The following is a 23819-nucleotide window of genomic DNA, read 5'->3' as shown; positions in this document are numbered from 1 at the left end:
TCTGAGACATACAAAAGATTGGAGCTTAGAAACAGTATATTGAACAGACAAAGACCAAGCCATTTTCTTGAATTGCATTACATATTTACAATTTAATAAATAAAATTCAATTTGTTTTTATACCAGAGTAAAAGGCAGATTGTCCATATCTTGGAGATGCAGATTCTGCTGTGGTGACTCTTTGAAAAACATTCTCATCTAATACATTGGTCTCAAAGCACAGGGCAGACGGTGGGGGTCGAGGGGGGGGGGGGTCAGTTGGTGCCCTGTGATTGAAAACCAAGGATTTAGGGACAGTTATACAAAATACCATCCTTGGTTGGAGAGGCGCTAGTTTACACACAGAGCAACTAGTTAGCATTGGTAAAAATTGAGGTATTGCACCACACAGCTTAGAGGGGGTAAGAAAGTGAATGTGAGGGTAACGTGGGGTTTTAGATTGTCTATTACTTTTAATCGACAACCCAACCACCGCCACCACCACCCCCTCCCCCCCAAAAAAAAAAAACACCACACACACAAACACCGCCACCCCTCCCCTCCCAGCCAAAGTATACAACATCATAACTTATTACCACAACAAATGTAACATCTAATGATCGATGCATCGCGTCTTCCGCACTCTCTCACACAATGCCCCCCAATGCACAGACAAACTTTTGGCATGAGTTTTCTAGTCTCCAATACAAAGAAAAAAAAAAAAAAAAAGGGAGCGAGAGAGAGAGAGAGAGAGAGAGCGAGACATGCACAGGATTGCCCTCTAGTGGCGGGGCAAGTCGTAGCACCTCTGACTGCAGAACGCCAGAGATCACAAAAGAAAAAAAAACGGAGGCCGGAGTGAACAAACCAGCCAGTGGGAAACCTGTGCACTGGGCTGACCTCCTAACTGATCCATACCACTGTAGGACAGAAACTGTAACACACGGTACAGGCTCGCCTTTTGAGCAGGCAGCAGCAGCAGCACTCAATTCGTGATTTTGCCCCCCCCCCCCCCATTTTCCCCTGGCCTGTGCACAACCTGTAATCAGCCAGCATCTGTCGAGCAGCCGTACTGTTGTGCCTCCACTTCAGTTCAGCCCCTAAAAACACCACAAATACCTGCTTGCACAAGAAACCCCGTCACCAGGCAAAGGCAATCAACACACACAAAACAGGGCAAGGGAAAGCAATTTAACACTTTTAGCAATCATCAGGATCATAATGTGATGATATAATATCTAAAATCCTAAAATAAAATTTAAAAAGGGGGGGGGGGGATAGTTATGTAATAATTAACCATCAGCTGTCTACAGCCTCCAGTGTTGGGGAGAGAGGCAAATGCCACATGGTGTGAACATGCCCCAAAAATACATCCCTCAATCCGACCGTCCCTTTTATCCCTCCCCGATCTGGCATTAATGTAACCAGATGGCGAAACTGGCGCTTGGGGTCTAGTCCAAAATATCCGGACTGCACCCGGGAGAATATCTGAGAATGAGGAGGGGGGGGGGGCAAAACCCGAACCGCATTCAAAGTAGAACGGACCACATGAGTCGCCATGTTTCGTACCAATGCCACATGTAACAGGATGTTTGCCAGCGTGACTGTAGTTAAGAACTAGCACTAAGAAATTTAAATGTTAACCCGCTTGACCAAGCAGACTTCTGGGCAATTTACAGTAAACACACGCACGCAAAACACACACACACACAAAGCAACACACTCACATGCTTTCTTGAATATACAGTCAGGCTCAGGACGTTTCCTGTCCCTGTTCATCATCTCAGCACACATATATACACACACTCGCACAAAAACACAAAACCTTATCCCAGACCTTATGTGGGGTATGTGTGTGTGTGTGTGTGTGTGTGTGTGTGTGTGTGTATATGTGTGTGTATATATATATATATATATATATATTTAAAAAAAAAAAAAAAAAAAAAAAAAAAAATCAGCCTTGAGGGACAAAAGTGCTCAAATCGGTGCCAACACCAGTGCTACTATGGCCCTATGAAATACCTACAACCTTCCAAAACACTCACCAAGTAGCAGCACGTTAAACTCGGCGCTAACTAACCACCTACAAGAAACTGACCTACTGAGAGAAACAATTGACCCCCAAACTTCCCCTGAAATGTTTACAGGTAAGAGAAAACAGAAAACACCTAGTAGCGGCAGCCCCCCATTCACCAAAAACAAGCCCTCAACCTCCAGCTAGTTCAAAATAAAGCAACGTTAATGTGGTAACAGTTCGTGCTTTCAGTGTGAGGTTGGTTCATTTAGGGTGAGCCGAGGAAAGAAGACATTCATCCGATGCATGAAAAGGGACAATACTCTTTTTGCAAAATACTTGATAAAATGACCGATCCCGTTCGGAGGGAGAAGAATACACATTGGATCCAGAGTCACAGTTAAGACGACTTTTTTTGCGTTCCTCCCCAAGTTCAAGAATCTTTCTGGGGCGAGTTCCATCGTTCTGGGATGATAATATCTATTTGACTTTATTTTTTTTTTATTTTTTTTTTTTTTTAAATGTTCTCCGTATTCAAGCCAAGTCCATGAAATAGAAAGCGAACGCCTCCATTTCTGTTCCAACAAGGGTCTTGACCACAGATTAGACGGAGCAGCTGCTTTTTTTTTTTTGTTTTGTTTTGTTTGTTTGATGGTTGTTTTTTTTGGTTGGCGTTTGGCTTGAAATGGTCTGGACCAGGCTCAAACGGACTGATTCACATGGAGAGCGCTGGGTGTCGCTAACTGTAGCTTCCTCTTAGGATCATTGGTTTTCCACTCAAATATGGGTGGGGGGGCTTTTATTTGTTCAATAACACATCTTTACTGGGATTTTATTGGGATTCAGTGTAGTCTCCTGTAAAAGGTAGAAAAAGAAAAGAGTGACCATTAGACAAAGAAATGCACATTGTAATTAATGTATTTAAATATAGTCTGGAACAGAGCTGAGCAAATAGTAGAAATCAATATCACATTAATAATTCTAACATATCATATCATGATATGGCAAATGCTTGCAAAATCACATAAAATAGCTAAACTAATGTTCAGTGATGTGTCTGTTCTACTGTTGTTGTGCTTTACACCAAACACTTTGCTTTTTCTTCATTTTGTTAGATTTTAATTACAGCTGAGGGCCTGATATACTCCAAAACAGACACACGCGCGGAGAGCGCGATTATATGTAAGATGATAATACAATAGAATCACAATGCAATTCCACTGCAATCTTAAGAAACAGTAATACTGAAGTATTACCCAAACCTAGTCTATAACGATAAATATGCAGCACTGTTCACACCAACAACCATGTTTATATCCACGTGAACGTGCATGCGAGACTCTTCAGTCTTTGCACTTTTAATCACTATGTGCTGAAAACTGACAAGTTGTCAATGTGTGTCTTAAACAGCTGCAATAAATCAGTCGATAAATAAATTGGTCGATCAACGGAAAGTTAATCCGCAACGATTTTGATAACCGATTAATTATTTAAATCAAAAATGCCAAACATTAACTGGTTGCAGCTTCTCAAAAGTGAGGTTTGGATTATTTTCTTTGTCATACGTGATACTAAACCGAGTATCTCTGGATTCTGGACAGTTTGTCGGACAAGACAAGACATCCGGAGACGTCACCATGGAGAGTGTGGGAAATTCATTTTTCACTATTTTTTTTTACTTTTTATAAAGACCAAACAAATAATCGATTAATCAAGAAAGCAACTGGCAGATGAATGGACAGTGAAAATAATTGTCAGTTGCAGCTCTTGTGTCCTACTTGGACATAAAATACTATAGATGGGTCCTAAGCACCGTACTCTGATATTCTCTGTAAACTTTCCCAGGGCTGGCGATGACGATGGTCCAGGTTTTTGTATATGCCGTAGCTTGCCGATTCCAGATTGATCAAATGGATCACAATTATGCTTGTGGCTTGACTAATTACTCTCCCGTGTTTGTTAAGAGAAAAAGCGGGGCGCTATCGGCCATTATCTACTCCGGTGACACTATGGTAGATCTTCTTCACAAACATGGCTAATCTACTAACGTGCTATCTCGACAATAGCCACTGTTGTGCATGTCCTGGTCCTCCAGCAAGTCTGACGCGCACATACCTGAGTCAGCTTGGTCACTGTGCAGAAAACATGTGACCCGTAAGTCAATCGAAGGGATGTTCAGGGCAGCAGGGCTTCACCTTGGACCAGGAATCAATGCAGCTACAGGGAGAAAGAGCAGAGGTGGGGGGTGGGGACACCGAGACGTTACATTTTGATTAACTCAAGTCAATATGCTAAGACCTCAGTGGTAGGCTAGGACTGTGATTGTGGTGTCTCCCACCAGGCTTAATCCACTTACTGACAAGGTGAAACGAGACTAAATGTAATAACTGAAGCGGGTTGTGAGTTTAAGGGCTCGCAGGCTTATTCAATGCAACGGAACCAGAGATAAGATGTGAGAAGTGCTTTGGGCTGGTATTTATTTTTATTGGACTTAATTACTCATACAGAGATTAAGCCATTGGACAATTAATCGACAAGTCATCTGACAGAAAATCATTTGCAAATAGTTTGATTGATTTCAATTTAAATCATTAATTGATTAAAGTGCCAAACATTTATTAGGTGCAGCCTATAAACTGTGATGATTTCCTGCTTTCTCTCTCTCTCTTTGGACTAATCGAAGTGTGTGGCGAAGTAGTGCGGAATTATTTTCAACTCATTGTCATCGTTTTGCCTCTGAAAATCCAGGCTTTTTCCAAATCCTTGTAGCTCTACCGGGTGAATCAGAATGTCGGTCACACAGTCAAACGAACGCACCTACAAACTGTGGCACAAAACGGCCAAACCATGACATAGACGTGTTGCGCGGCAGCTTTGTCTGAAACTAACCTACTTGGCTTTTATACTTTGTGTCCCATGCTTCGACTTTATCCGTCACAATTAAACATCATATGTGCTTTTACTGTTTTCAGGGTAACAGTCACAGTAGAAATTCAGTCTGCACTTACAACTGCTCGAAAGCACAATGACGACGAAACTTTGACCCAAAAAAAAAAAAAAAAAAAGAGAGAGAGATTGCCTAATCTTGGAAAAGTTCAGGCCTCAGCCGCTCTCTTTCTATACTATACCAAAATTACGGGAAAACAATAGTTCCTTGGAGGCTGGGAAAAACCAAAACTGCTGCACATTACAGCAGGCTTTGTAAATGAGAATGACTTACGGTTGATTTGTAGTAAATGGGATGAAACATGCATAAACACCAGTGTTCCTTTTAACAAATTCATGGTCGTTTCTTTTTCTTAGCTGAAGTTTCAAAACACTTTCAAAACTCTGTGTTTAGACCTAATTAAAGTGAAACACTGAGGCAGCGGTTTTTACAGTTTTGGAAGCTCTGTTGGGAAATATTCACATCATTTACTTGTAAAATAAACTGTTAGTTGGACAGAAACACAAGCAGGCTGCACTTCTCCGTTTCGATCTCATGTTCACAATAATGATTCTTGATGACGGTGGCTCAGTAGTGGTTGTCAAGATCACTTTTGAGACCATCATATCATAGAAAAGGACAGCAGGTCTCTGTTCTGATTATTATGTGCACTAGTACAAAACAACCTTTGCTTCCTTGATATCTAAAACCTTAGCCCAGTTACCACACTTTTTTAGATCTGGAGCCAAAAACTTTTTTCCTACCCTATGTAGAGCGCCTGTTTTTAATCTCACCTGCTCTCATTTGCATTTTTTTTTACCCTCTTCTTTTCAGTCTCACCTGTCTGTTTAATGGTAATGTAAATACATTAACTGATCTTCGTTACCTCTTATGGTAGACGCAGAGGCAAGCCAGCCTGGCGATGGTCTCTCCCTGTACCAGATCCTCCAAACAGATGGAGCACTCCCCACTATCTTTACTGAGCACATCCGCTGTAAACACAAAACACAAAAAGCAACCTTAATTGTTTGCAGCCTTTTAAACGCGAGGCCGTTTATGCATTTCTGCGATATGATACTTACTATTGTAAGGTAAGGGAGGAGACGTGAGGCAGCTCAACAGGTGATCCTCAATCCGACCCCCCGGGAAAGGCTTCGAGCAGAAAGGACAGCGGATATCTGCACAAAGCAGTGACACAACAGAGCTGAGTTTAAAGTGTTGCGTCACAGCGAGGCATAAATGATGGATGATGCGCACATCACATTAATACAGTCGCTGCGTTTAGAAATCTAGATTAAAACAGGCTGACTTGGCAAAACGAAGAGACGACTGAAACATCATCAGTCCATGTAAAGGCCGTGCTCTCACCGCAAGAGATAGTGTGAGTGATGTTACCTTGAGTGTTACTGGCCCAGAATAGCTTGAAGCTTTATCTGACTGTATGCGCCATGCAAAACAGAGATTCTGGCCTGAGCCATCTGTGGATGGGACAGACAGGCAGAAACAGTGCCTTGCTGCCCTACATTCTCCTCCTACATGAGCCGCCGCCAGCAGTGAGCGAGCATGCGAAGTTGTGACCCATTTCCCCGCGCTTGCTGGAGGGCTGGCCCGGGAAATCCTCCACACTCTTGTGTTTGGGTTCAAAATGTTAAGTCCCCGCGTTTCTGATCATCGAATGCAGACAGACCACGCAGCTTCGCTTCCTCTGCAAAGTCATGTTCCTGTTTTTAAATGCACTTCCAGCAAAAAGGTGGTTGGTTGCTTATTGCTTTCAACTTGCATGCTGCAGGTTTTACCACTTTCAACCACTGTCAACAGGCACTGAGACATGAAAGAGCTTGTGTGTGTGTCACCACTTCCAATTTTACGCCATAGCTCTGCTTCTTACAATAGGGTCTCTGATGATTTGAGTCAGCCTGCAAGCACGGGAAAATAGATCATCTGTTCCGGAATGTAAATTCCTCAAATAATCCATTTTAATTTAAGACCGGATAGACTGAGGGTTGCACTGGGAGATATTTTGATACAGAAATTGTAGCGTGATATGTGACCTGATACGTTTAGATCCCTTTTCTTGGCCTTAAAAAGCTGTTCTGGAGTGAAGTGATTAATTTAGTGTCAGACTTTATTTTGCTGCCACGGCTGAGTAGCGTTGACAACGGATATCCCCACCCACTACTTGGACATCATATCTGTATTGCTATTATTTTTTTCTCTGAAGCCAAGTCACTCACTCATGTCTGCGGTTAAATGTCAGCTCTCTCGTGGAAGCATCGCTTGTCATAGACCATATTTCGTGACATTTTTTTTATGGTGATGCATCGAGTAATTTCATTTTGCTCATATTGCCAAGCTCCAACACATCCGTGAACACCCGTGCAGCTTCTGCTGAAAATGTCATGTTCCTGTATATGAGCGGTCTTGACACCTGAACCCAAGAAAACCACAAACCTTCAACTAGTGTTGGGGAACCAGCCAATTATTATCGCGAGTGTTATTTTTGCGGCACAAATGATTAAAAGTTCGTGTACAGGAAGCTCGGCTCTCCCGTGTTAATATGTTAACTTACTGCCATGGCGGTTGTTAACACGGTAAAGGCCGATCCAAGCCTCTGACACTGGCCGCTGGTGTGTCCCCCGGACGCGGGCGGATCTTGCGCCAACGCTGCGGGCGGAAGAGTGCCGATTCCCGGGCAGCCGCTCGGAAAAAGTGCGGTGGGGCGTGCGGCCTGTCTCCTCTCCGGGCTGATGTTCCGCGTCGACGGGAGCCTCCGGGCTCACATTCCCGTCTTCCTCTGGTTTCCCCTCGCTGTTGTTGTCGTCCGCGGGTGACGCTTGGCTAATGTTGGAGGGGATGCTGTGGTGGTCCGCGGGGCTACCGTCGGCACTCGCCCCATGCTGCCCGAGGTCCGAGTCGCTACCTTCCTCCGATCGGCTCCGGTTGGCCTCCGTGTCCTCGAAGCTCCCGGAGAAGTCGACCATGAGACTTGTGGGCCTGGTAAGGCGGGGTCGCCGGTAGGAATCCCGCTTTGTGCCATCTTTTCCGAAAGCAGGGGGAACCGGGTCTTCCTGTAAGCGACTGGCTCTCGTCCCCATCTCTTAGCGGGCTAGCTAATTCAGCTGGCTAGCCGAGCTGCTGCTTCCTCAAAGCGAACCACCACAAAAGCACGGCGGCGAGTTAACCTCGAAACGACCCTTAAACTGTCAAATCTTCGGTGGGGAACTTTAAATAATAACTCCTGCCTGGCAACAGAGCTCTGAGAAGGAGATGTGTGTAGTTCGAAGGTCCTTCTCCGGCCTCAGTTCGTCCTCACTGCCCACATTTTCTTTTTTTTTTTTTTTTTGACGTGCCCGTTGTCGCTGCTGCAGCGGAAATACAGCATTTTCGCTTCCTCCTTTTGAGCCGCACACGAACACTTACGGTAACGTCACCGACGAGCTTGTGGTCTTTAAACTTTGGGACAACAGAAAACAGACTCGTCTCATTTCTCAATTTTTGTGTCCTCTGCTAAAACCCGGCGGGGCCTGCCTTTGCGCTCAAAACAGTTCCCAGTTCTTAGTGGCACCGATCCCACAACATGCTGGAAACAGTCCCTCGGGATTCTGGTCCGTTCTGGTCTCATCACGTCCTTTCTTCAGATGCGCCGGCCGCACATCCATGCTGCCAGTCCCCCTGTCCTACCACATCCCCACGGTGTCCTGCCGGATTCAGATCTGAGGACCGGAGAGGCCTCTGAAGTTCGCTGAAGCCACTGCCATGTTCAGGAAAACCAGTTTCCAGAACCGGTTTCTGGAAGTAGCCACCAGAAGGTGGTAAATTGAGGCGCATAAAGTGATGCACATGGTGTCAGCAACGATTACTCAGACAGGCTGCGGTATTCAGACCGTGACTGATTGGTATTAAGGGGCAGAAAGTGTGCCAACAAAACATTCTCCACACCATTACACCACCACCAGCAGCAGCAGCCTGGACGGTTGACGCAAGGCAGGTTGGATCTGTGGATTCATGGGCGATGATGCCAAAATCTGACCCCAACCATCTGCTGCCTCCGCAGAAAGCCGGGTTCAATCACACCAAGCCGTGTTTTTCCAGAGCCCAACTGTACAGTTTTCGGTGCAGCCCGTGCCCACGGCGGCCTCAGATTTCTGTTCTTGGCTGAGGTGTGCGGAACCCGACGTGGTCTTCCGCTGTTGTAGTCCATCCGCCTCAGGGCTGGGCGTGTTGAGCATTCTGAGATGCTCTTCTGCTCGCCACAGTTGTACAGAGTGGTTATCTGAGTTACTGAGGCCTTTCTGTCAGCTCCAACCGGTCTGGCCCTTCTCCCTTGACCTCTCTCATCAATAAGTCGCAGCTCACTGGATGTTTTTTTTTGTTTTGTTTTTGGGACTATTGCAAAGTCCTTATAGGGAAGTCTCAACACTCAGTAGTCATCTTGGAAATGCCCCCCCCCCCCGGCCAGTTGTTCCAGGCTAACAAGACCAGGCCCCTTATCTAAATTAATGGGGAGAGAGCCGAAACTGCACTTTCAATGGTCACTGGGACATAAAAACTGCATGTATAGAATCCCCAGTCCAATCTGACAAAAAGTGCTTCAAAGGTTTGGCTTCTTCTATATGTCATACAGCCGCCATCTTTGGCGTTGGGGACTTCTCTACTCAGAATGCTCTAAGTGGTTTGTCTCCTCTGTTTTATAACGTCTCTGACTATTTTCTAGAGTAAGCTCTAGAGGCTGTCGTGTGTGTGTGAAAAATCCCAGGAGATTAGCAGTTTCAGAAACACTGAAACCAGCCTGTCTGGCACCAACAACCATCCCACGGTCAGAGTCACTGAGAGCACACTTTTCTTTTTTCTTTTTTTTCCTTCCCCCTGAGGTTTGATGTGAACATTGACTGAAGCTCCAGACCTGCGTCTGCGGGATTTTATGCGCCGCACCGCTGCCAGGTGACCGGCTGACTGGACAACTGCAGGAACCAGCAGGAGCACAGGGGTTCCTGATAAAGTGCTCGGGGAGCCTGTGTATAAATGCGCGACTGACAATAGTCCCCCCAACAAGCACACTGTTTACTCCTGACTCGGTAATGTTTACTGAAAACTGCAGTGCCCAGTGTTTTCAGGAAATTATTTAGTCTTTTTTTTTTTTTTTTTTTTTTTTAAACATGAAAAAAATGGAAACTATACATTTGTGACACTCCTATATTTATATTATATATATATTTGTAACTCCTTAACTTTTTTTTAAAGGAGTTACGTCTTTAGTAGGAACCAGTGAACTTGGATGGAGTCAGACATCGTTGATTTTGATCTTGTTATTGGATGTTTTGACAATAAGTAAAAAAAAAAATAATAATAATAATAATACCAGCCTTATCCTTTAATATTAGGGGGCGATTTTTGAGGGTCGGCCCCCGAATATGCATAATTACGGTTAAAAAAAAAAAAAAAAAACATTAAAAAAATGGAAACTATAAATTTGTGACACTCCTATATATATATATATATATATTTATATATTTGTAACTCTAACTTTTTTTAAAGGAGTTACGTCTTTAGTAGGAACCAGTGAACTTGGATGGAGTGAGACATCGTTGATTTTTATCTTGTTATTGGATGTTCTGACAATAAGTAAAATTAAAATAAATAAAAAATAACGCCAGCCTTATCCTTTAATATTAGGGGGCGATTTTTGAGGGTCGGCCCCCGAATATGCACAATTACGGTAAGGAAAAAAAAAAAAGTCCAGGAAAAACTGACCAATCAGAGCTCTCCGACGGCTGCGTGAGGAAACGCAGTGTAAGTCAGGAGCCGCATTTAGCCCCACTAGGCTACTTCGGCGTAGTGTAGACGTAACACAAGTGGTACACAAGTGGTACACAAGTGGTTAGCCGTTTGTTCGGGGTCAGCGCTCCGCGCCTGCGGAGCCAAAGCTGTGGCTTCCGCGGTGAGTTTTCTCTCCTCCGTCTCATCCGGTTGCTCACGGCTGACTTCGCCCCGCCTGCAGTTCGGGAACTCTCGTGAGTCACCGCAACGCAGCGGGCTCCCAAGGAAAACACCGTGACTGATGTTCGTTTGAACTGTGTGGCAGATAAAAAATCCCGGTGTCGGTTTCGTCGTCGTGGTGGTGACACCGCTTTTCTTCCTGGTAGGTAGACAGCCCGACTGTACTTCTCACGGTCTCTAGTAGGTCACGTTTAAATGAGGAGATGTCAGATAGTAATTCACTAAAACCTGAGGAAAGGGCTTAAAAAAAAATAAAAATTAAAAATTAAAAAAATCAGCTCTGGACCATTGGAATAACCTTCCAGCTATTTGGGCGATTAATCAGTTAACCGTTTTGTCTACAAAAAAAAAAAAAAAAGGTTATTATAATTTCCCAGAGCCCAAAATGACATCGTCAAATTGCTTGTTTTTCTGACCAACAGTCCAAAACCCAGAGATATACGCAGTTTACAGTGACACAAGCCGGCAACAAGCAGCATCCCCCCTAATATGTGTGAAGCCGGAATCACAGAATGTTTGGGATTCCTGTTTGAAAAATGATCGAAAACGATGAATTGATCATCGAAATGGTTGACGATTACTTTTCTGTCAGTCGATTCATCGTCGTTGCAGCTCTAGTGTTATTGTAAAACACTTTCTGTCTGTGAAAGAGTTTTTAATTGCGTCCAGCGAGCCCTTTCTTGTCGTTTGATTCTTTGCATTAAACCAGCACCTGACTGAATCATTTCTGAATTTCTGATTTTCATATTTTTACACTTTTTTCGTTTTTTTTTTTTTTTGCATATTCCCGGTGCCTTGTGAAACTCTGTGAAAAGTCTGCGGGGCCGTGCGCAGACTGTTTCCAGACTTTGTTCCCTTTTTTTTTTTTTATGGATGCTGTCAACCGAGCAACACGCCCTTAGATAGATAGAGCAGTGCAATGCTTGTTCAAACAGTTGAGGGAATGCTGCTGAACTGCTTATCTGGATTGCCGGGGTGTGTGACTGGGAGGAGAGGCTCAAACCTGTTGCGGCCCTTGACCGTCTGAGCGATCTGTTTCTCTACAGAGATGAGGCCCCCGACTTTGCAGCAGGCAAACGTGGCCTGGAGAGGAGAGCAGCAGCAGCAGCAGCAGCAGCAGCAGCAGCAGCAGCAGGCCACGTGCGGGAGGAGTTTGTCTTCCAGCTGTGCTCCTCCGCGTCTGGAGAACAGGTTCTTGGCTCAGACCTCCGTGGTGATGCCCCAGCCCTCTTCTCCGCTCACAGGCTTTGCAGCCCGACCCTCGTCCTGCTCCTCTCTCCGGCCCTCCAGACTGTCTTCCACCTCATCCTCCCTTCTCTCCACCTCTCCCGTCTCGCCTTCCCTCACCTCTCCCCTCCTCAGCACCCAGAACAAGCTCCTAACTAGCCGCTCACCTCGCCTCTCCTTTTCCTTGACCTCCTCTGTCCCCGACAACTCTCTGCTCTCCACATCCCTGGCCAGCGGTGCTCTGCTCAATCGCTTCGCTCGTCCTCCGTCGTTCCTGCATCGCGGCGCGGGTGGAGAGCGGGAGGCGGATGTTGGGGGAGACGAAGGCAGAGAGGAAGCGTCTGAGGCGATGCAGTCCTGTTTTGAAGAAACAACTGTGGTACATGAAATATTCTTCATTTGTTTGTTTCACTTCTTTATCGTTGGTCTTGTCCTACCTTGGCTGCTGATACATCCTTCTTTAAAACAGTTGACAAACATCAATTTCTGATGCATCCCACTTGGTTGTATTACTGTTTCAATGTGACTTCTTCTGCACCAGCGGCGTTCCGAGGAAGATGACGTTTTGCCAGAAGAGGAGGTGGAGGAGGTGGAGGAGTTGGAGGGGGTGGAGGAGGTTTATGCTGGCTCGACCGTGGACTTACCTGTCCTGGAAACGGAGTTGGTCAGCCGGGAACCCGAACAGACTGTGGCCACCAGACATGAGGAATTTGCTGAGTTTGATGGAGGAAATGAAAATACTGAGGAGGCGCTGAAGGATAAAAAGGTAGAAGAAACTATTTTACACTGCATATATATATATACAGTGTGTCTCAGAAATATTCTGGTTTTTCTTTTGTGCTGCCTTTGCGAGTTTAGCATTTCTCTGCGCCAGCGCTGCCACATTGTGCTCCTGTGTGCTGATCTCATGCCTTGGCTGAAGTGACTCTTCTACTCCTCCTGACTTGTGAACACTTTGTCTCTCTGTCCGCCTGGTCCTCAGTATCTCCTGCTGAATGCAGTGTGTTGCTCCCTGGTCAATGAGATCACAGCCCCGGGCCAGAGGGAGTGGGACTCGGAGAAGGGTGTTTGGACCAGGATCATAAACCTGGCAAAGGACATTTCTGTCCACGACCCACAGTTTCTCCTCAAGGTGTGTACCGTTTACACATCTGTGTGGGTTTGGTGTGTATTTGAAGGCCTTTTGAATTGTATCCCCAACCGGACCGTGGCTCCTGAACTTGTATTTAAACTAAACCGGTAATGTTTTAGACGCGACCGGGGACAATCGAGCAAAGCAACCCGGAAAAACACCTCAGCCCCCACTGTAGCAATACCAGTCTCAAGAACTGAGAGAAATTAGAAATATTTTAATATATTCTATTAAAATATGACAACATTGCACACGATTAAATTCCAAATTTGGAAACAACAACAAATAGATGGACACAACACGACAAATACAGCATAAGTTAGAACAAGAAGTTGTCATGGGGTACTCAGACACAAATGCTGTAGATACAGATACATTTCCAATCATTTTATTTTTAAACAGTTCAGTTACTCATGTGGCGTCCTGTCACATTTATTTGATTCATGTAAATAATCCACTTTACCAATTGTCTGTCAACAATATCTCCTTTAACTCTCAAAAAGGTAGGTCAAGCCTTCCGTCGTCTAAATTGAATAATGTCAAATAGTTGCTCTCTTCCTGGATGATCAGCTTTAAACCAATTTCTTCTCATACTGGAGCTTTTGTGTTTGCTGCAAGCGACATCTTTGTCAGGTGTCTCCTTGTCACGTCTCGTCAATGTTTCCAAGGTACTTCAAAGCACAGCTGTTTTGGAATCGTGTATACCTTAATGTCATTTATGGCTGAATTTGAATTGTCCCAGAAAGGTTTTAGTTTTTAGTGCAGCTCCGAAAAATATTAGTGTGGGTTGCGTCTAGGTTGCCGGAGAGCCTCCAACGTGGTTGTCGCGTGGCAAACTGTCTGCTCGGGATCTGGGGTGTTTACGAAGAACAGAGTTAGACGACTAGAAAAAATTCCGTTTATATTCAAGATGTGACTGGTGCCATTTTCGTTCACTCATTTGCGATATAATGCTTTCTTTTTTGCGAGAGATACATGCCCCAGTGGATTAAATATTTCAGATCAGTTATTCTTACATACGCGATTTGAGTTGGGGCAGTAGTGAAGCTAAGCAAAGCAGGCAAACACACAGTACAACAGTAAGGGATTAAGGGGTTACAATCAGTTTCACCAGTTACGTACAGTGTGTTTTTTTTTGTTTTCTTTCTCTCCCACCCAGTTGGCAGTTTACACCCGACAGGAGTTGAACATCCGCATCACAGCAAACTTCTTATTGGCTCTGGCCGCCAATCAGCCCTCCACCAAGCCGCACGTCCGCAGATACTTCTGTGCTGCTGTGCAGCTGCCCTCCGATTGGCTGGAGGTAGTCAGGATCTATAGCACAGTAAGTCTCAGCGAGCGTCTGCCGTGCGGAGGAATCTCGACGTGTCAGCTCTGTCTAAGCGCCACTGCCTGTGTTTTTCCAGTGCTTCAGCCGCTCCCTGCCCACGTGCCTGAAGAAGGCAATGGCTGACAAGTTCAAGCAGTTCAGCGAGTATCAACTGGCCAAATACAACACACGCAGACACCGCCGTAAACACAGCCGCAACAGGCGCAAAGCCGAGGTACAGAAGCGTTCATTTTGTTCTCCGTTTTATCTTTTGATTCAGCGTTAACTCCAAATTCAACACCATGCTTTGTTCACCCAACGTTTTTGCCTTTCTGGCCTTCATCAGGGTGGTACCTGAGGCTGATTCCTTATATTCAATGCATTGATCCGTCATGTGATCAATATGTCACCATAGATACTGTATATACAAAACATTACAATCATCCCTTTTCTTCCAAAATACAATTTGCGAAATACCATTTCCCTTTGTTAACAGAAAAACTGCAAGAAAAAATATCTATGACCATAAATACAGAGTTTGACGTTACAATGAATTTTTCACAAAATTCTCTGCAAATACATTTTTTTTTTTTTACAATAAGTCAATGAAGAAAAGGTAAAAAAAAAAAAAAAAATGGCTGAAGCAAATCTGGGCACATATAGAATCTAATCCAAATAAAATCAGCAAAAATATTAAAATAATGTTCGGTTATACCTGGTGGTAAGAGAGACCGGTCTCCTTAATAAGCACAGCAGCGGTTTATGCAACAACGCTCCAATGTTTTTGACTACTTGCTCTCAAAAAGAAGAAACACAAGAACCCCCCCCATTAAACGAGGAACAGCACCTGCTTCCTTCCAACACCTCCGACGGTTACTGCCATCCACGAGTCCCAGTTTTTCGAAGTTTAACTGCTGTATAATAACCCCTGTGTGTAATTTTGTAGTGTATAAAATTTGGCCACTGCATCTCCGACGACCAAAACTAATTTCAAGCTCCATCTGTGTTTAATCTTAGCACGTCCGTCCTAGAACAGAATTTTCAGTGGGTCTCAAAGAAATCCCCTTAATGGAGAGTAAATATGATCCAGTAGACTCTACAGAAATGGCTTTGAGTCGAACTTTTCTCATTTCTTAAAGTGCCCAGTCTCTGGCGATTTAGGAGGACGATTGTAAAGTTTTGTTTGTATCGTATCTATGGTTATAGATGAAGCAGCAGATAGGAAAAAAAAAAAAACATTGGATGAATAAAACATGGTGTACTGGAGAAGAACTGTGCAACGTGTTTTCATTTTGGTGGTCACCGCGTAAAGTAAGAAACTCCAAGTCTAAACCAAATGACACTAATATCACACCCTTTGTAAGTAACAGACAGAAAACAGTTTCAGTATGAGTGATAAGTGTGTTTCTTACTTTTATTGTTTTCACTTTGATTAGGAAAAAAAAAAACCCAAAAAACATCGAAACCTACACACTGTTAACCACCCCGGCTGAAAATGGATAGAAACTTTCGTGCGGTTTCTGTTTCAGTACGCCAGACTCACTGCTCTAAATTAACAATCAGGGAGTGCGTGCCTCTTATATCTTCACTCAACCACTCCACGGTCCGTACGTCACGTTGTCTTTTGATTTCCAGAAACCAAACGGTGAGCAGCTGAAAAAGTGGGCGAAGATGCTCAGATCAGATGAATCTATTCTGACGAAGTTTGTAAGTCGCTATTGCTTTTCCATTGTGTGGTGAAATAAGGTATTTGAATGTTTTTTAAATTGCAGGCTACTTGTATTTAACGTTGTGCTTTCCCAGATCATTTTTACTGAAGTGGTGTTGCTTTAGCAAATTTTAGTTCACATCTTTCCCTGCCTCGTTTTGCGATTGTGGGTCTAGTGTAGATTGTAGAACTAAGAGTGTATTTGTAATAAAAATATAAATTCCAAACGCTTGTTTTAGAAGAAACTTTGGCAGAGGTCTAGCTGTGCATTTTATGTTCCGGAGGTGGTGATGTGTGCGAACACACGGGGCAGCATTGGTCGGTAATGGCTCGTGTCTGTCTGCAGCTGCAGCCGGAGGGCAGCAAAGGGGTGGTGGACAAAAAGCAGAGCGAGTTCAGTGTGAAGAAGATGATCAAGAGGCTGCACATTAAAGAACCGGCCGAACACGTTATGGCCATTCTGGGGAGGAAGTAAGACACACAAGCACGCGTAGGCACAAATTAACACACGTATCCTCACGCCGCTGACATCCATAGGGGCTGCTACATGGGTTTTAGTTTTACTTCATCAGATGTTTGAATCTAGCTGATGTTAAGATTTTTCCAATACTTTATTTTTAACACCCCCCAATTTATCATCTATAATCAGTAAATAAACCTATAACACATTGGGTATGATGCTTTATGTTGTAGTTATAAGCAGATATGAGGCGATTTTAAGTTTTAAATAATGTACATTATAACCTCTCCTATGAAGACATATTTTCTATTATTGCAACTGTGTTATATTGTCATCCATTATCTGTTTATATACCATCATCCACTTATGGATGTTTCACAGAGGGACTGAAAGTTCCTGTCTTTATATCTGCTTCCAACTATATTATAGTGTGTTATAAACACTTTATTAAATGTTAAGATACTGCTTTTTAATGCTAACTACGGAGGGTTCAAATACAGTATCCCCGGAAATTCAAATTTAATATCATCATATTCTATTTCTGGGAAATTGAAATACTATCTTGTATTATAATATCTTATAGAGGGTTTACATCACACAAATGCACAATTTTAAGGAAATGAAAATGTGCACAATGTGTCCAGCTACCCGCACAAGAACTATGAACTCTTTATTACAGGCCCTTTTTTGACCCATATATAGCCCCTTCTTAAGGGGAAACTGAGATTTTACCTTTCTTTGGTATTTTACTAATTTATTCTTTAAATCGTAGGAAAGTAGAAAAGCGGACACAGTAATAGAGATGCGGGCGGAAAAGCTGTGGTTAGATCCGGTCTAAGATCAGTATTTATGTAACTGTCATCCCAGAGACGAACTGGTAACTTCACCACTGGGCTATCTTTCGGTCTGTCCTGCGTCCATTTTAAGACGCGGCGCGGTTGTGTTTGTCCCAGGTATCCCGCTGACCTGAAGGCGTTCACCCGCAGTGGAATGAAGGGCGCGTGGGACAGGGAGAGAGCCGGGCAGCGAATGAAGCTCAAAGAGCCAGAGACGTGGGAGCGGCTGCTCAGTCTGGAGGGCAACAAGGCCGCCACCTGGGAGAAACTCATAGGTCTGAAAAGAAATGAAATTCTTTGGAGTTCTCCGGGCTTCACCGGCAGGTTGTGCATACAGTAATCTTTTCATTTGGTGTACGCGACGGTGATTCGTTGGTCCATCTAGCAGCTGCAGGTGGTTTTTCATCTTCCCATCGCATGACTATACATTTGCTGGCTGTGTTGAGGGCGATTCTCATAAATTTGAGTTTGTTTTTATTGACTTTTATCATAGAAGTGTCGCCCAGGAGGGTTACACGTGGTTCTTTTGGGGGGGGTTTATTCCTGTGATGTCCCATTTGTTAGTGCAGAGGTCCAATATGAATTTAGACGTGTGCAGGCCCAGAACATATGTATCCAATTCCAGGTTTACATCTTGGGCTGAACTGGGAGTACTGAGTCTTTATCCTGTGCAGCCTGTCAGGGGTACAGTGTATTCTATGAATGGGATTTTGTTGTGTAATTATATGCCCAGTGTTAAAAGGAAAATACTGACCACCGGTGCACAGTGCTTCCCTTTCCACATCTTCCAAATTTCACTCAAGGTCTTCCTCCCATTTGTGTTTCACTCCTAACGCTTCACACCCTATGATTCGAAAATAATACCCGAGTACGTATAAGATATCAACCCTCTTACTCCCCGTACGTTCCGCACGAGTTTATCCGGGGGCAGGTCTTCTAATGATTGTAGATGGCCGTCCTGTTCCGAGATAATAAGGTGCCCAACCTGGAGGCATTTTGGAAAAGAGACTGCCGGGTGCTGGGAGGAGAGCTCTTCCGCGCGTCTGACGGGCTCCATCTTTAAACGCTGGTTCAGAAACAGACTCCCAAAAGTTTGATTGCCTTTTCTGAACAATCGTTTTGTGATGCCGTTTCTGAGGGTGTTGAGTAAAGGGGGATTTGTGTAAAAAGGGGGGTTTGTCATAAAGAGACTGATTACAACCTGTTTTCTTCCGAAGTTGTTGCCAGATCTTACGTGTGTGGACAGTTACTGGGTTTGTGGTTCTAACCAGGAGAGAATCTAAAGAGCTGATATATGGTACCGATTCCAATTTAATCCTATTTTGGTGATTCTGTTCAAATTGTTTCCATATGGGTGGTTTGGATAGCTCTGCATCTTTTCGTGTTTCCAAGTACCGATTCCCTTTGCTGACCTACAATTTCCCAAGTCCAAAGGCAATGAATACATATTCCCAACGCGTGGATTAATATTCATTTTAAAATGGTCATGCACCTCCAGTACAGCACTACGTGAGACACGGGTCCAAAGATGCGTGTATACGCGCACACGTGCCCATGACACACCTACAAATATTCAAACAGCAACCTGTCCGTGATCACACGTTGATGAATAATGTCTCTGCTGTGCAGACAACAAGTCTCTTCCGTTCATGGCCATGCTGAGGAACCTGAGGAACATGATCACTCAGGGCATCAGTGAGGCTCATCACAAGAAGATCCTCAGCAGACTGACCAACAAGGTGAGACAGTCTACAGGGAAGCCTGAACCAAACCCATTCATGTTCATGTTTGTGTTTGTCAGCTGGTTGTTATTGCTGTTTTTGTCATTAAACTCTTGTATCCGAGCTCATGGAGTTCCCTGCAACCGTGTTTTTTTTTTTTTTTTTTTATGTACTCATAGAAAGCAGTCGTTCAGAGCCGACAGTTTCCATTCAGATTCCTCGCTGCTTACAAAGTCGTCATGGAGCTTCAAACTTTGGGTGAGAAACACCAACATCAAGTGGCACTAAAACTCTAAAGTCCGATTAAATTAAAAAAAAAAAAAAAATCTTCAGCTGAGTTGCTAATTTTCAAGTTGTAAAAAGTCAGTAAAGTAACTAGTAAGTGAAGCTGTATAACAATTGCAGTGGACTAAAAGTACGACGTGGCAGCAGGCTTTTCACCCAGCCTTCGTGTGTAGTCATTCAGAGCAGGTATAAAGACTTTTGCCTTTAGACGTGGCCTCATGAAAACTTGTAAAAACAACCTCAGCTTTTGACATGCCCTGACCTTGACCCAACCTGTGCCCAACCTAAATAAATAGAAAAATATAAGTGAACAAATTACAAGTTTAGGGAAAAATTTAAAGAAATTTAAAGAAAAAAAAACCCAGCATTGTGGTATTAGTCTTTTGTTTTCTGTAGCTGGGATCCTTAATATCAGCAGTGTAACATAATGTTGGTTAATTCCAAATAATAAACCAGTTGTTTGTTTGTTTGTTGCTGAGCTAACAAATAAGCCTGACCCTGCCTGAACACATACGTCGCCGCTTCTTTACCTCTTTGCCCCGTAGCGTCCGCGTCAGCGCTTCCCCCCGTCAGAGAAATTCTGAAGGGCATCCTGAAGGGGATTCCCAGGAGCAAGCGCTTCAGGCGTTTGGACTGGGAGACGAGCCGAAGGAGCAGGCTGAGGGTGGCGCTTGGAGTGCCGTTCGTCTATCGAATATACAAGAAGAAGAAGGCCCAGCTCCTGAAGGCCAAGTATGACTGTTTTTGAGTTTGAGCAGATGTCTCTTCCTCTCTCATACGTTTTGTTTATTTCAACATGACTTGTAGTTATCAGGGTTTCTGCAGTGTTCACCAAATTCAGTTTACGCCTATTTAAGATCTTTTTTTAATATCGCATAGAACGCAATTCAGTTCCACTTTCACGATTATACTTGAAAGAAAAGAAAAATAAGGCCCACAATTATTTTTTGTATGTATTATTAAGTGCATGAATTCATTGACATTTATATCGCATTCATTCCCAGTAATATAGTGAATCAGTTAAGAAGACGTAGGCCCATGTAAGGATAGGATTACTGAACCATGCCTATGGGGCACAGGCCCAGGAGCCAGAGGGGTCAGGTGGCCCTGGGTCCGAGTCTCTGTATGAAGGCAGTATTAATATTTCTTGTTTGAAAGTCATAGAGCTCAGACTACAAAGACAGGCAAAGCTGTCCCAAAGAGATACAGAACAACCACAGAGGGACGGAAAACCACCACAAAGAGATGCGAGTGACGGCAAATACAGGGTGGGCAGGGGCCCTTTTACTTGTCTGTGGCCAGGGGTTCATTGTCCATTCTGCTTTTCTGTAGCTGATATAACAAATAATGTGTTGACAAAGTCTATTCCAAGTACATTCCAGCTTTTTTGTTTTAGAACTGAGAGTTTCTGGTTGGTTTTCACTGGGAAAAATCTTTGTGGTGCAGTGTGTTTTTTAATTATTTTTATTTTTTTTTAGGAGCCGCAGCAGCAACAGCGGTTTTAAATAAAGAATGGAAAAACTTGCTCATTTAATTTGCTTTAGACGTGATTGCCACCATGGCTGAACGGCCAGAGGGAAACAGCAGCATCTACAGAAACTGAAACTTGAACAGAAAATAGGTGGTAAAAGATGTTAATGAAATGCAGACAGTGCATTGTAAGGTGAGACTGAGGATATCGCAACAAACTGCTTCACAACAAAGATGCAGCGAAGAGAAAAGTTTGAAGAACAACCCCTCAGATGACTGTAGCTCAGATGGAAAATGTATTTGGTCAGATCAGTTTAAAGAGACGACAACAACAACAACAAAACAAAAAAAAGACATCTGCACAAATTATAAGAAAGTATCCTCAGTCATATAATGTTTCTGTGTGTGTGAATCCAGTCAGGGGAAGTACACTGTTGCTCTGCTGGCCAGTTACCGCAAAGCTCTGGAGACAGCGGTTCAGATCTCCTGCCGCTACAATGTGCCCCCGCTCCCCGGGCGGACCGTTGTACTCCTCTACTGTAACATGGGTAATCATCAGACCTGGAGGAAGAAACCGGACTTCTGCCTCCCACCGGATCCCGAGCAAAAAAACGAGGAGGATGAGGAGGATGAGGATGAGGAGGAAAAAGAAGCGTCCAAGGGGATAAGGAGGAAGAAAAAGGAGGAGGATGACAACAAGCTCACTCCTTCTGTAAGGGCCTGCTTTGTTTCTGATAAGCAATAACACAAAGGAAGGCTGGCGTGTGAAATTTTTGGTCCTGGCTCCAAAAAAACAATCAAATAAACTAACCTCTCTCCCCATTTTTAAATCCCCTCAGGTGACGGAGGTGGCGGTTCTGCTTTCTCTGATGATCAGCAGCAGCGCTGAGGACAGCCAGCTCCACTTAACTGGTTGGAGTCACGGTGAAGAAGTCAAGCTGAAGTCCGACGTCCTTTTGGAAAATGTCAGAAGTGTCATGACGCAAATGAAGGTCGGGAGATTTTTTCCTATAGTATTCATCCTTCTTTGCTGTCTCATGCCGACGTTCATTTACTTGAACATCTAAGAAAGGAACTTAGAGGAGTCAAGTGTAAAGCCAACGTCAAAAATTAAGTAAACTATACAGAGCCGGTGTAATAAGGATGGACGCAACTGAATGATAGTTCTGCATCGGTAGAATAACAGGCGAGCTGTATGTTTTGAAGGAAGTTTCTGTTCATGAATTTTCCCTTTTATTGATGAATACTTCTGTTTCACAGGCATGTGCCAAGAGGCCAGACGATGATCAGGACAGTGGTTACCTCGCCAAAATATTCACCAAGCAAAACAAGGTTAGTTTATTTGTGCATATCTAATTTATTTTGATACTGTACGTTTGGCTGCGAGGGCTTGGTCTGAGTCTGCTTCAGTTATTACCGTTCACGCTTGACAATGAGTTGTGCGGTGAGTGTTTGCAAACTTTTTTTTTTTTTTTTTTTTTTGTGCGCCCCGGGATTCACCTTTCAGGCTGCTTACAGACTCTCCCCACCTTATTACTGGAGGTTGTTGGTTTGTATGCGGCCTGAGAGGAAAACCTACGGACCCCACTCGAGGATGAAAAGAAGTAACCTACTCCCAACTTAGTTTTTTTTTTTTTTTTTTAGTTTACAGTTAATATTCCCCTAAATATACAAATTGAACATCAGATAAAGATGATTCAGTAGAACACAGGGGCCTTTGCTGTACAGAGGGAACTACAACGTTATCTATCATAAAGTATCAGGCATCTTTGAAGGAAACTACAAATGAACTTTAGGAGAGTGAGTGCAGTAATTTTTTTAATTTTTGTTATTTAAACATAAATACAGGAAGAAAAATAACTATTTTTTTCATAATTTGTAATTTTCTAGATTGATTTTAAATGCAGGAAAAAATGGGTTTTGCTGACCTCATTGAACTTTTATGATTCAAAAAAAGGGATGAATGGTCAGTGGGACAGAAAATTTAGAAATAAGAATGGATTAATATGTCTTTATTTTGCATCACAAATGCTTAGACAATACAATTTTAACACCTCCAAAAACTAGCCAAGAGTTAGAGTGGTGAAGCACCTAATGGCGCTGTCTTACAGCTCACTCATTCCCATTTATCAGACAACCGGTTCCCCAAAAGAAGACGTTAGTAGTCGCATCAATTTACGGCACAAGTAGGAAAAGACGTAGCTGAAGTTCGGACCGGTAGACGCACGCACGTCCGTGTCGCCCTCTACGGGCAGAGAAAGCGAAAGCTGCAGGGGACACAAGTTTCAGATTTGCAGGCGCTGTTAATTTCCTTGCCTGCAGATGGTGCACATCAGCATGTTCACACCTGCAGTTCCGAAACTGCCGCAAGGTGGCGTAGTTTGGACTGGAACTGCAGGTTTCAAAAGGGCTGGTTCTGAAACTGGCGCAGCTGAACGACACTTGCTGAGGAAGTGGCCGACCTTCAGGCGCTCCACATCACAGACACTGTGCGCTTTTTGTTAACGATGTCCGCGAACCGCCGCTCCCGGTGACAGTGCGGGTTGCCTCTTTGCGGTCGCAGTGCTCATGTTCTTTTCTATCTCAGCTGGACAACATCATCGTGCTGACTGACAACTGGATCGACTCTGAAATCGGGTACGCCATCAACAACTACAGGAAGGATGTAAACGGCAAAGCCCTCGTGGTGCACGTCCTCTTGTCAGAGCGGTAATGCATTCGTTTTTTTTTCCGGTACATGTGCTGTCCTGCGTCG

The 23819-nt window shown here is 43.9% G+C and overlaps 2 protein-coding genes across 3 annotated transcripts in view; one reads left to right on the top strand and one right to left on the bottom strand.

The window, feature by feature from the left end:
• Positions 1-1938: 1938 nt before the first annotated feature.
• zgc:66427 (uncharacterized protein LOC406256 homolog) lies at positions 1939-8637 on the bottom strand. The gene is made up of 5 exons (XM_040142712.1): positions 7489-8637; positions 6002-6097; positions 5806-5911; positions 4109-4210; positions 1939-2848 (listed from the first exon to the last, which is right to left on the bottom strand). Exons 1-4 carry the CDS (start codon positions 8012-8014, stop codon positions 4153-4155), a joined length of 786 nt encoding a protein of 261 aa, XP_039998646.1. The 5' UTR covers positions 8015-8637; the 3' UTR covers positions 1939-2848; positions 4109-4152.
• Positions 8638-12056: 3419 nt separating this feature from the next.
• The window catches only part of tep1 (telomerase-associated protein 1), a 37552-nt gene continuing 25789 nt past the window's right edge, over positions 12057-23819 (top strand). The window contains exons 1-15 of one of the 2 annotated variants that reach the window (XM_040144043.1): positions 12057-12522; positions 12685-12909; positions 13126-13275; positions 14435-14599; positions 14682-14819; positions 16220-16291; positions 16639-16763; positions 17706-17863; positions 19218-19327; positions 19489-19567; positions 20140-20326; positions 21482-21776; positions 21904-22056; positions 22325-22396; positions 23652-23773. In XM_040144043.1, the coding sequence (XP_039999977.1) occupies positions 12133-12522; positions 12685-12909; positions 13126-13275; positions 14435-14599; positions 14682-14819; positions 16220-16291; positions 16639-16763; positions 17706-17863; positions 19218-19327; positions 19489-19567; positions 20140-20326; positions 21482-21776; positions 21904-22056; positions 22325-22396; positions 23652-23773 (2441 nt within the window). In that variant the 5' untranslated portion in view covers positions 12057-12132. Of the gene's footprint in view, positions 12523-12684; positions 12910-13125; positions 13276-14434; positions 14600-14681; positions 14820-16219; positions 16292-16576; positions 16764-17705; positions 17864-19217; positions 19328-19488; positions 19568-20139; positions 20327-21481; positions 21777-21903; positions 22057-22324; positions 22397-23651; positions 23774-23819 lie in introns of those variants that run through there. The other variant, XM_040144044.1, reaches the window with a different exon arrangement.

Source organism: Xiphias gladius, chromosome 14 (assembly GCF_016859285.1).
Source record: "Xiphias gladius isolate SHS-SW01 ecotype Sanya breed wild chromosome 14, ASM1685928v1, whole genome shotgun sequence".
Taxonomy (NCBI): domain Eukaryota; kingdom Metazoa; phylum Chordata; class Actinopteri; order Istiophoriformes; family Xiphiidae; genus Xiphias; species Xiphias gladius.
The sequence above is the reverse complement of the archived record's forward strand: the minus strand, read 5'-3'. Positions and strand labels throughout refer to the sequence as shown.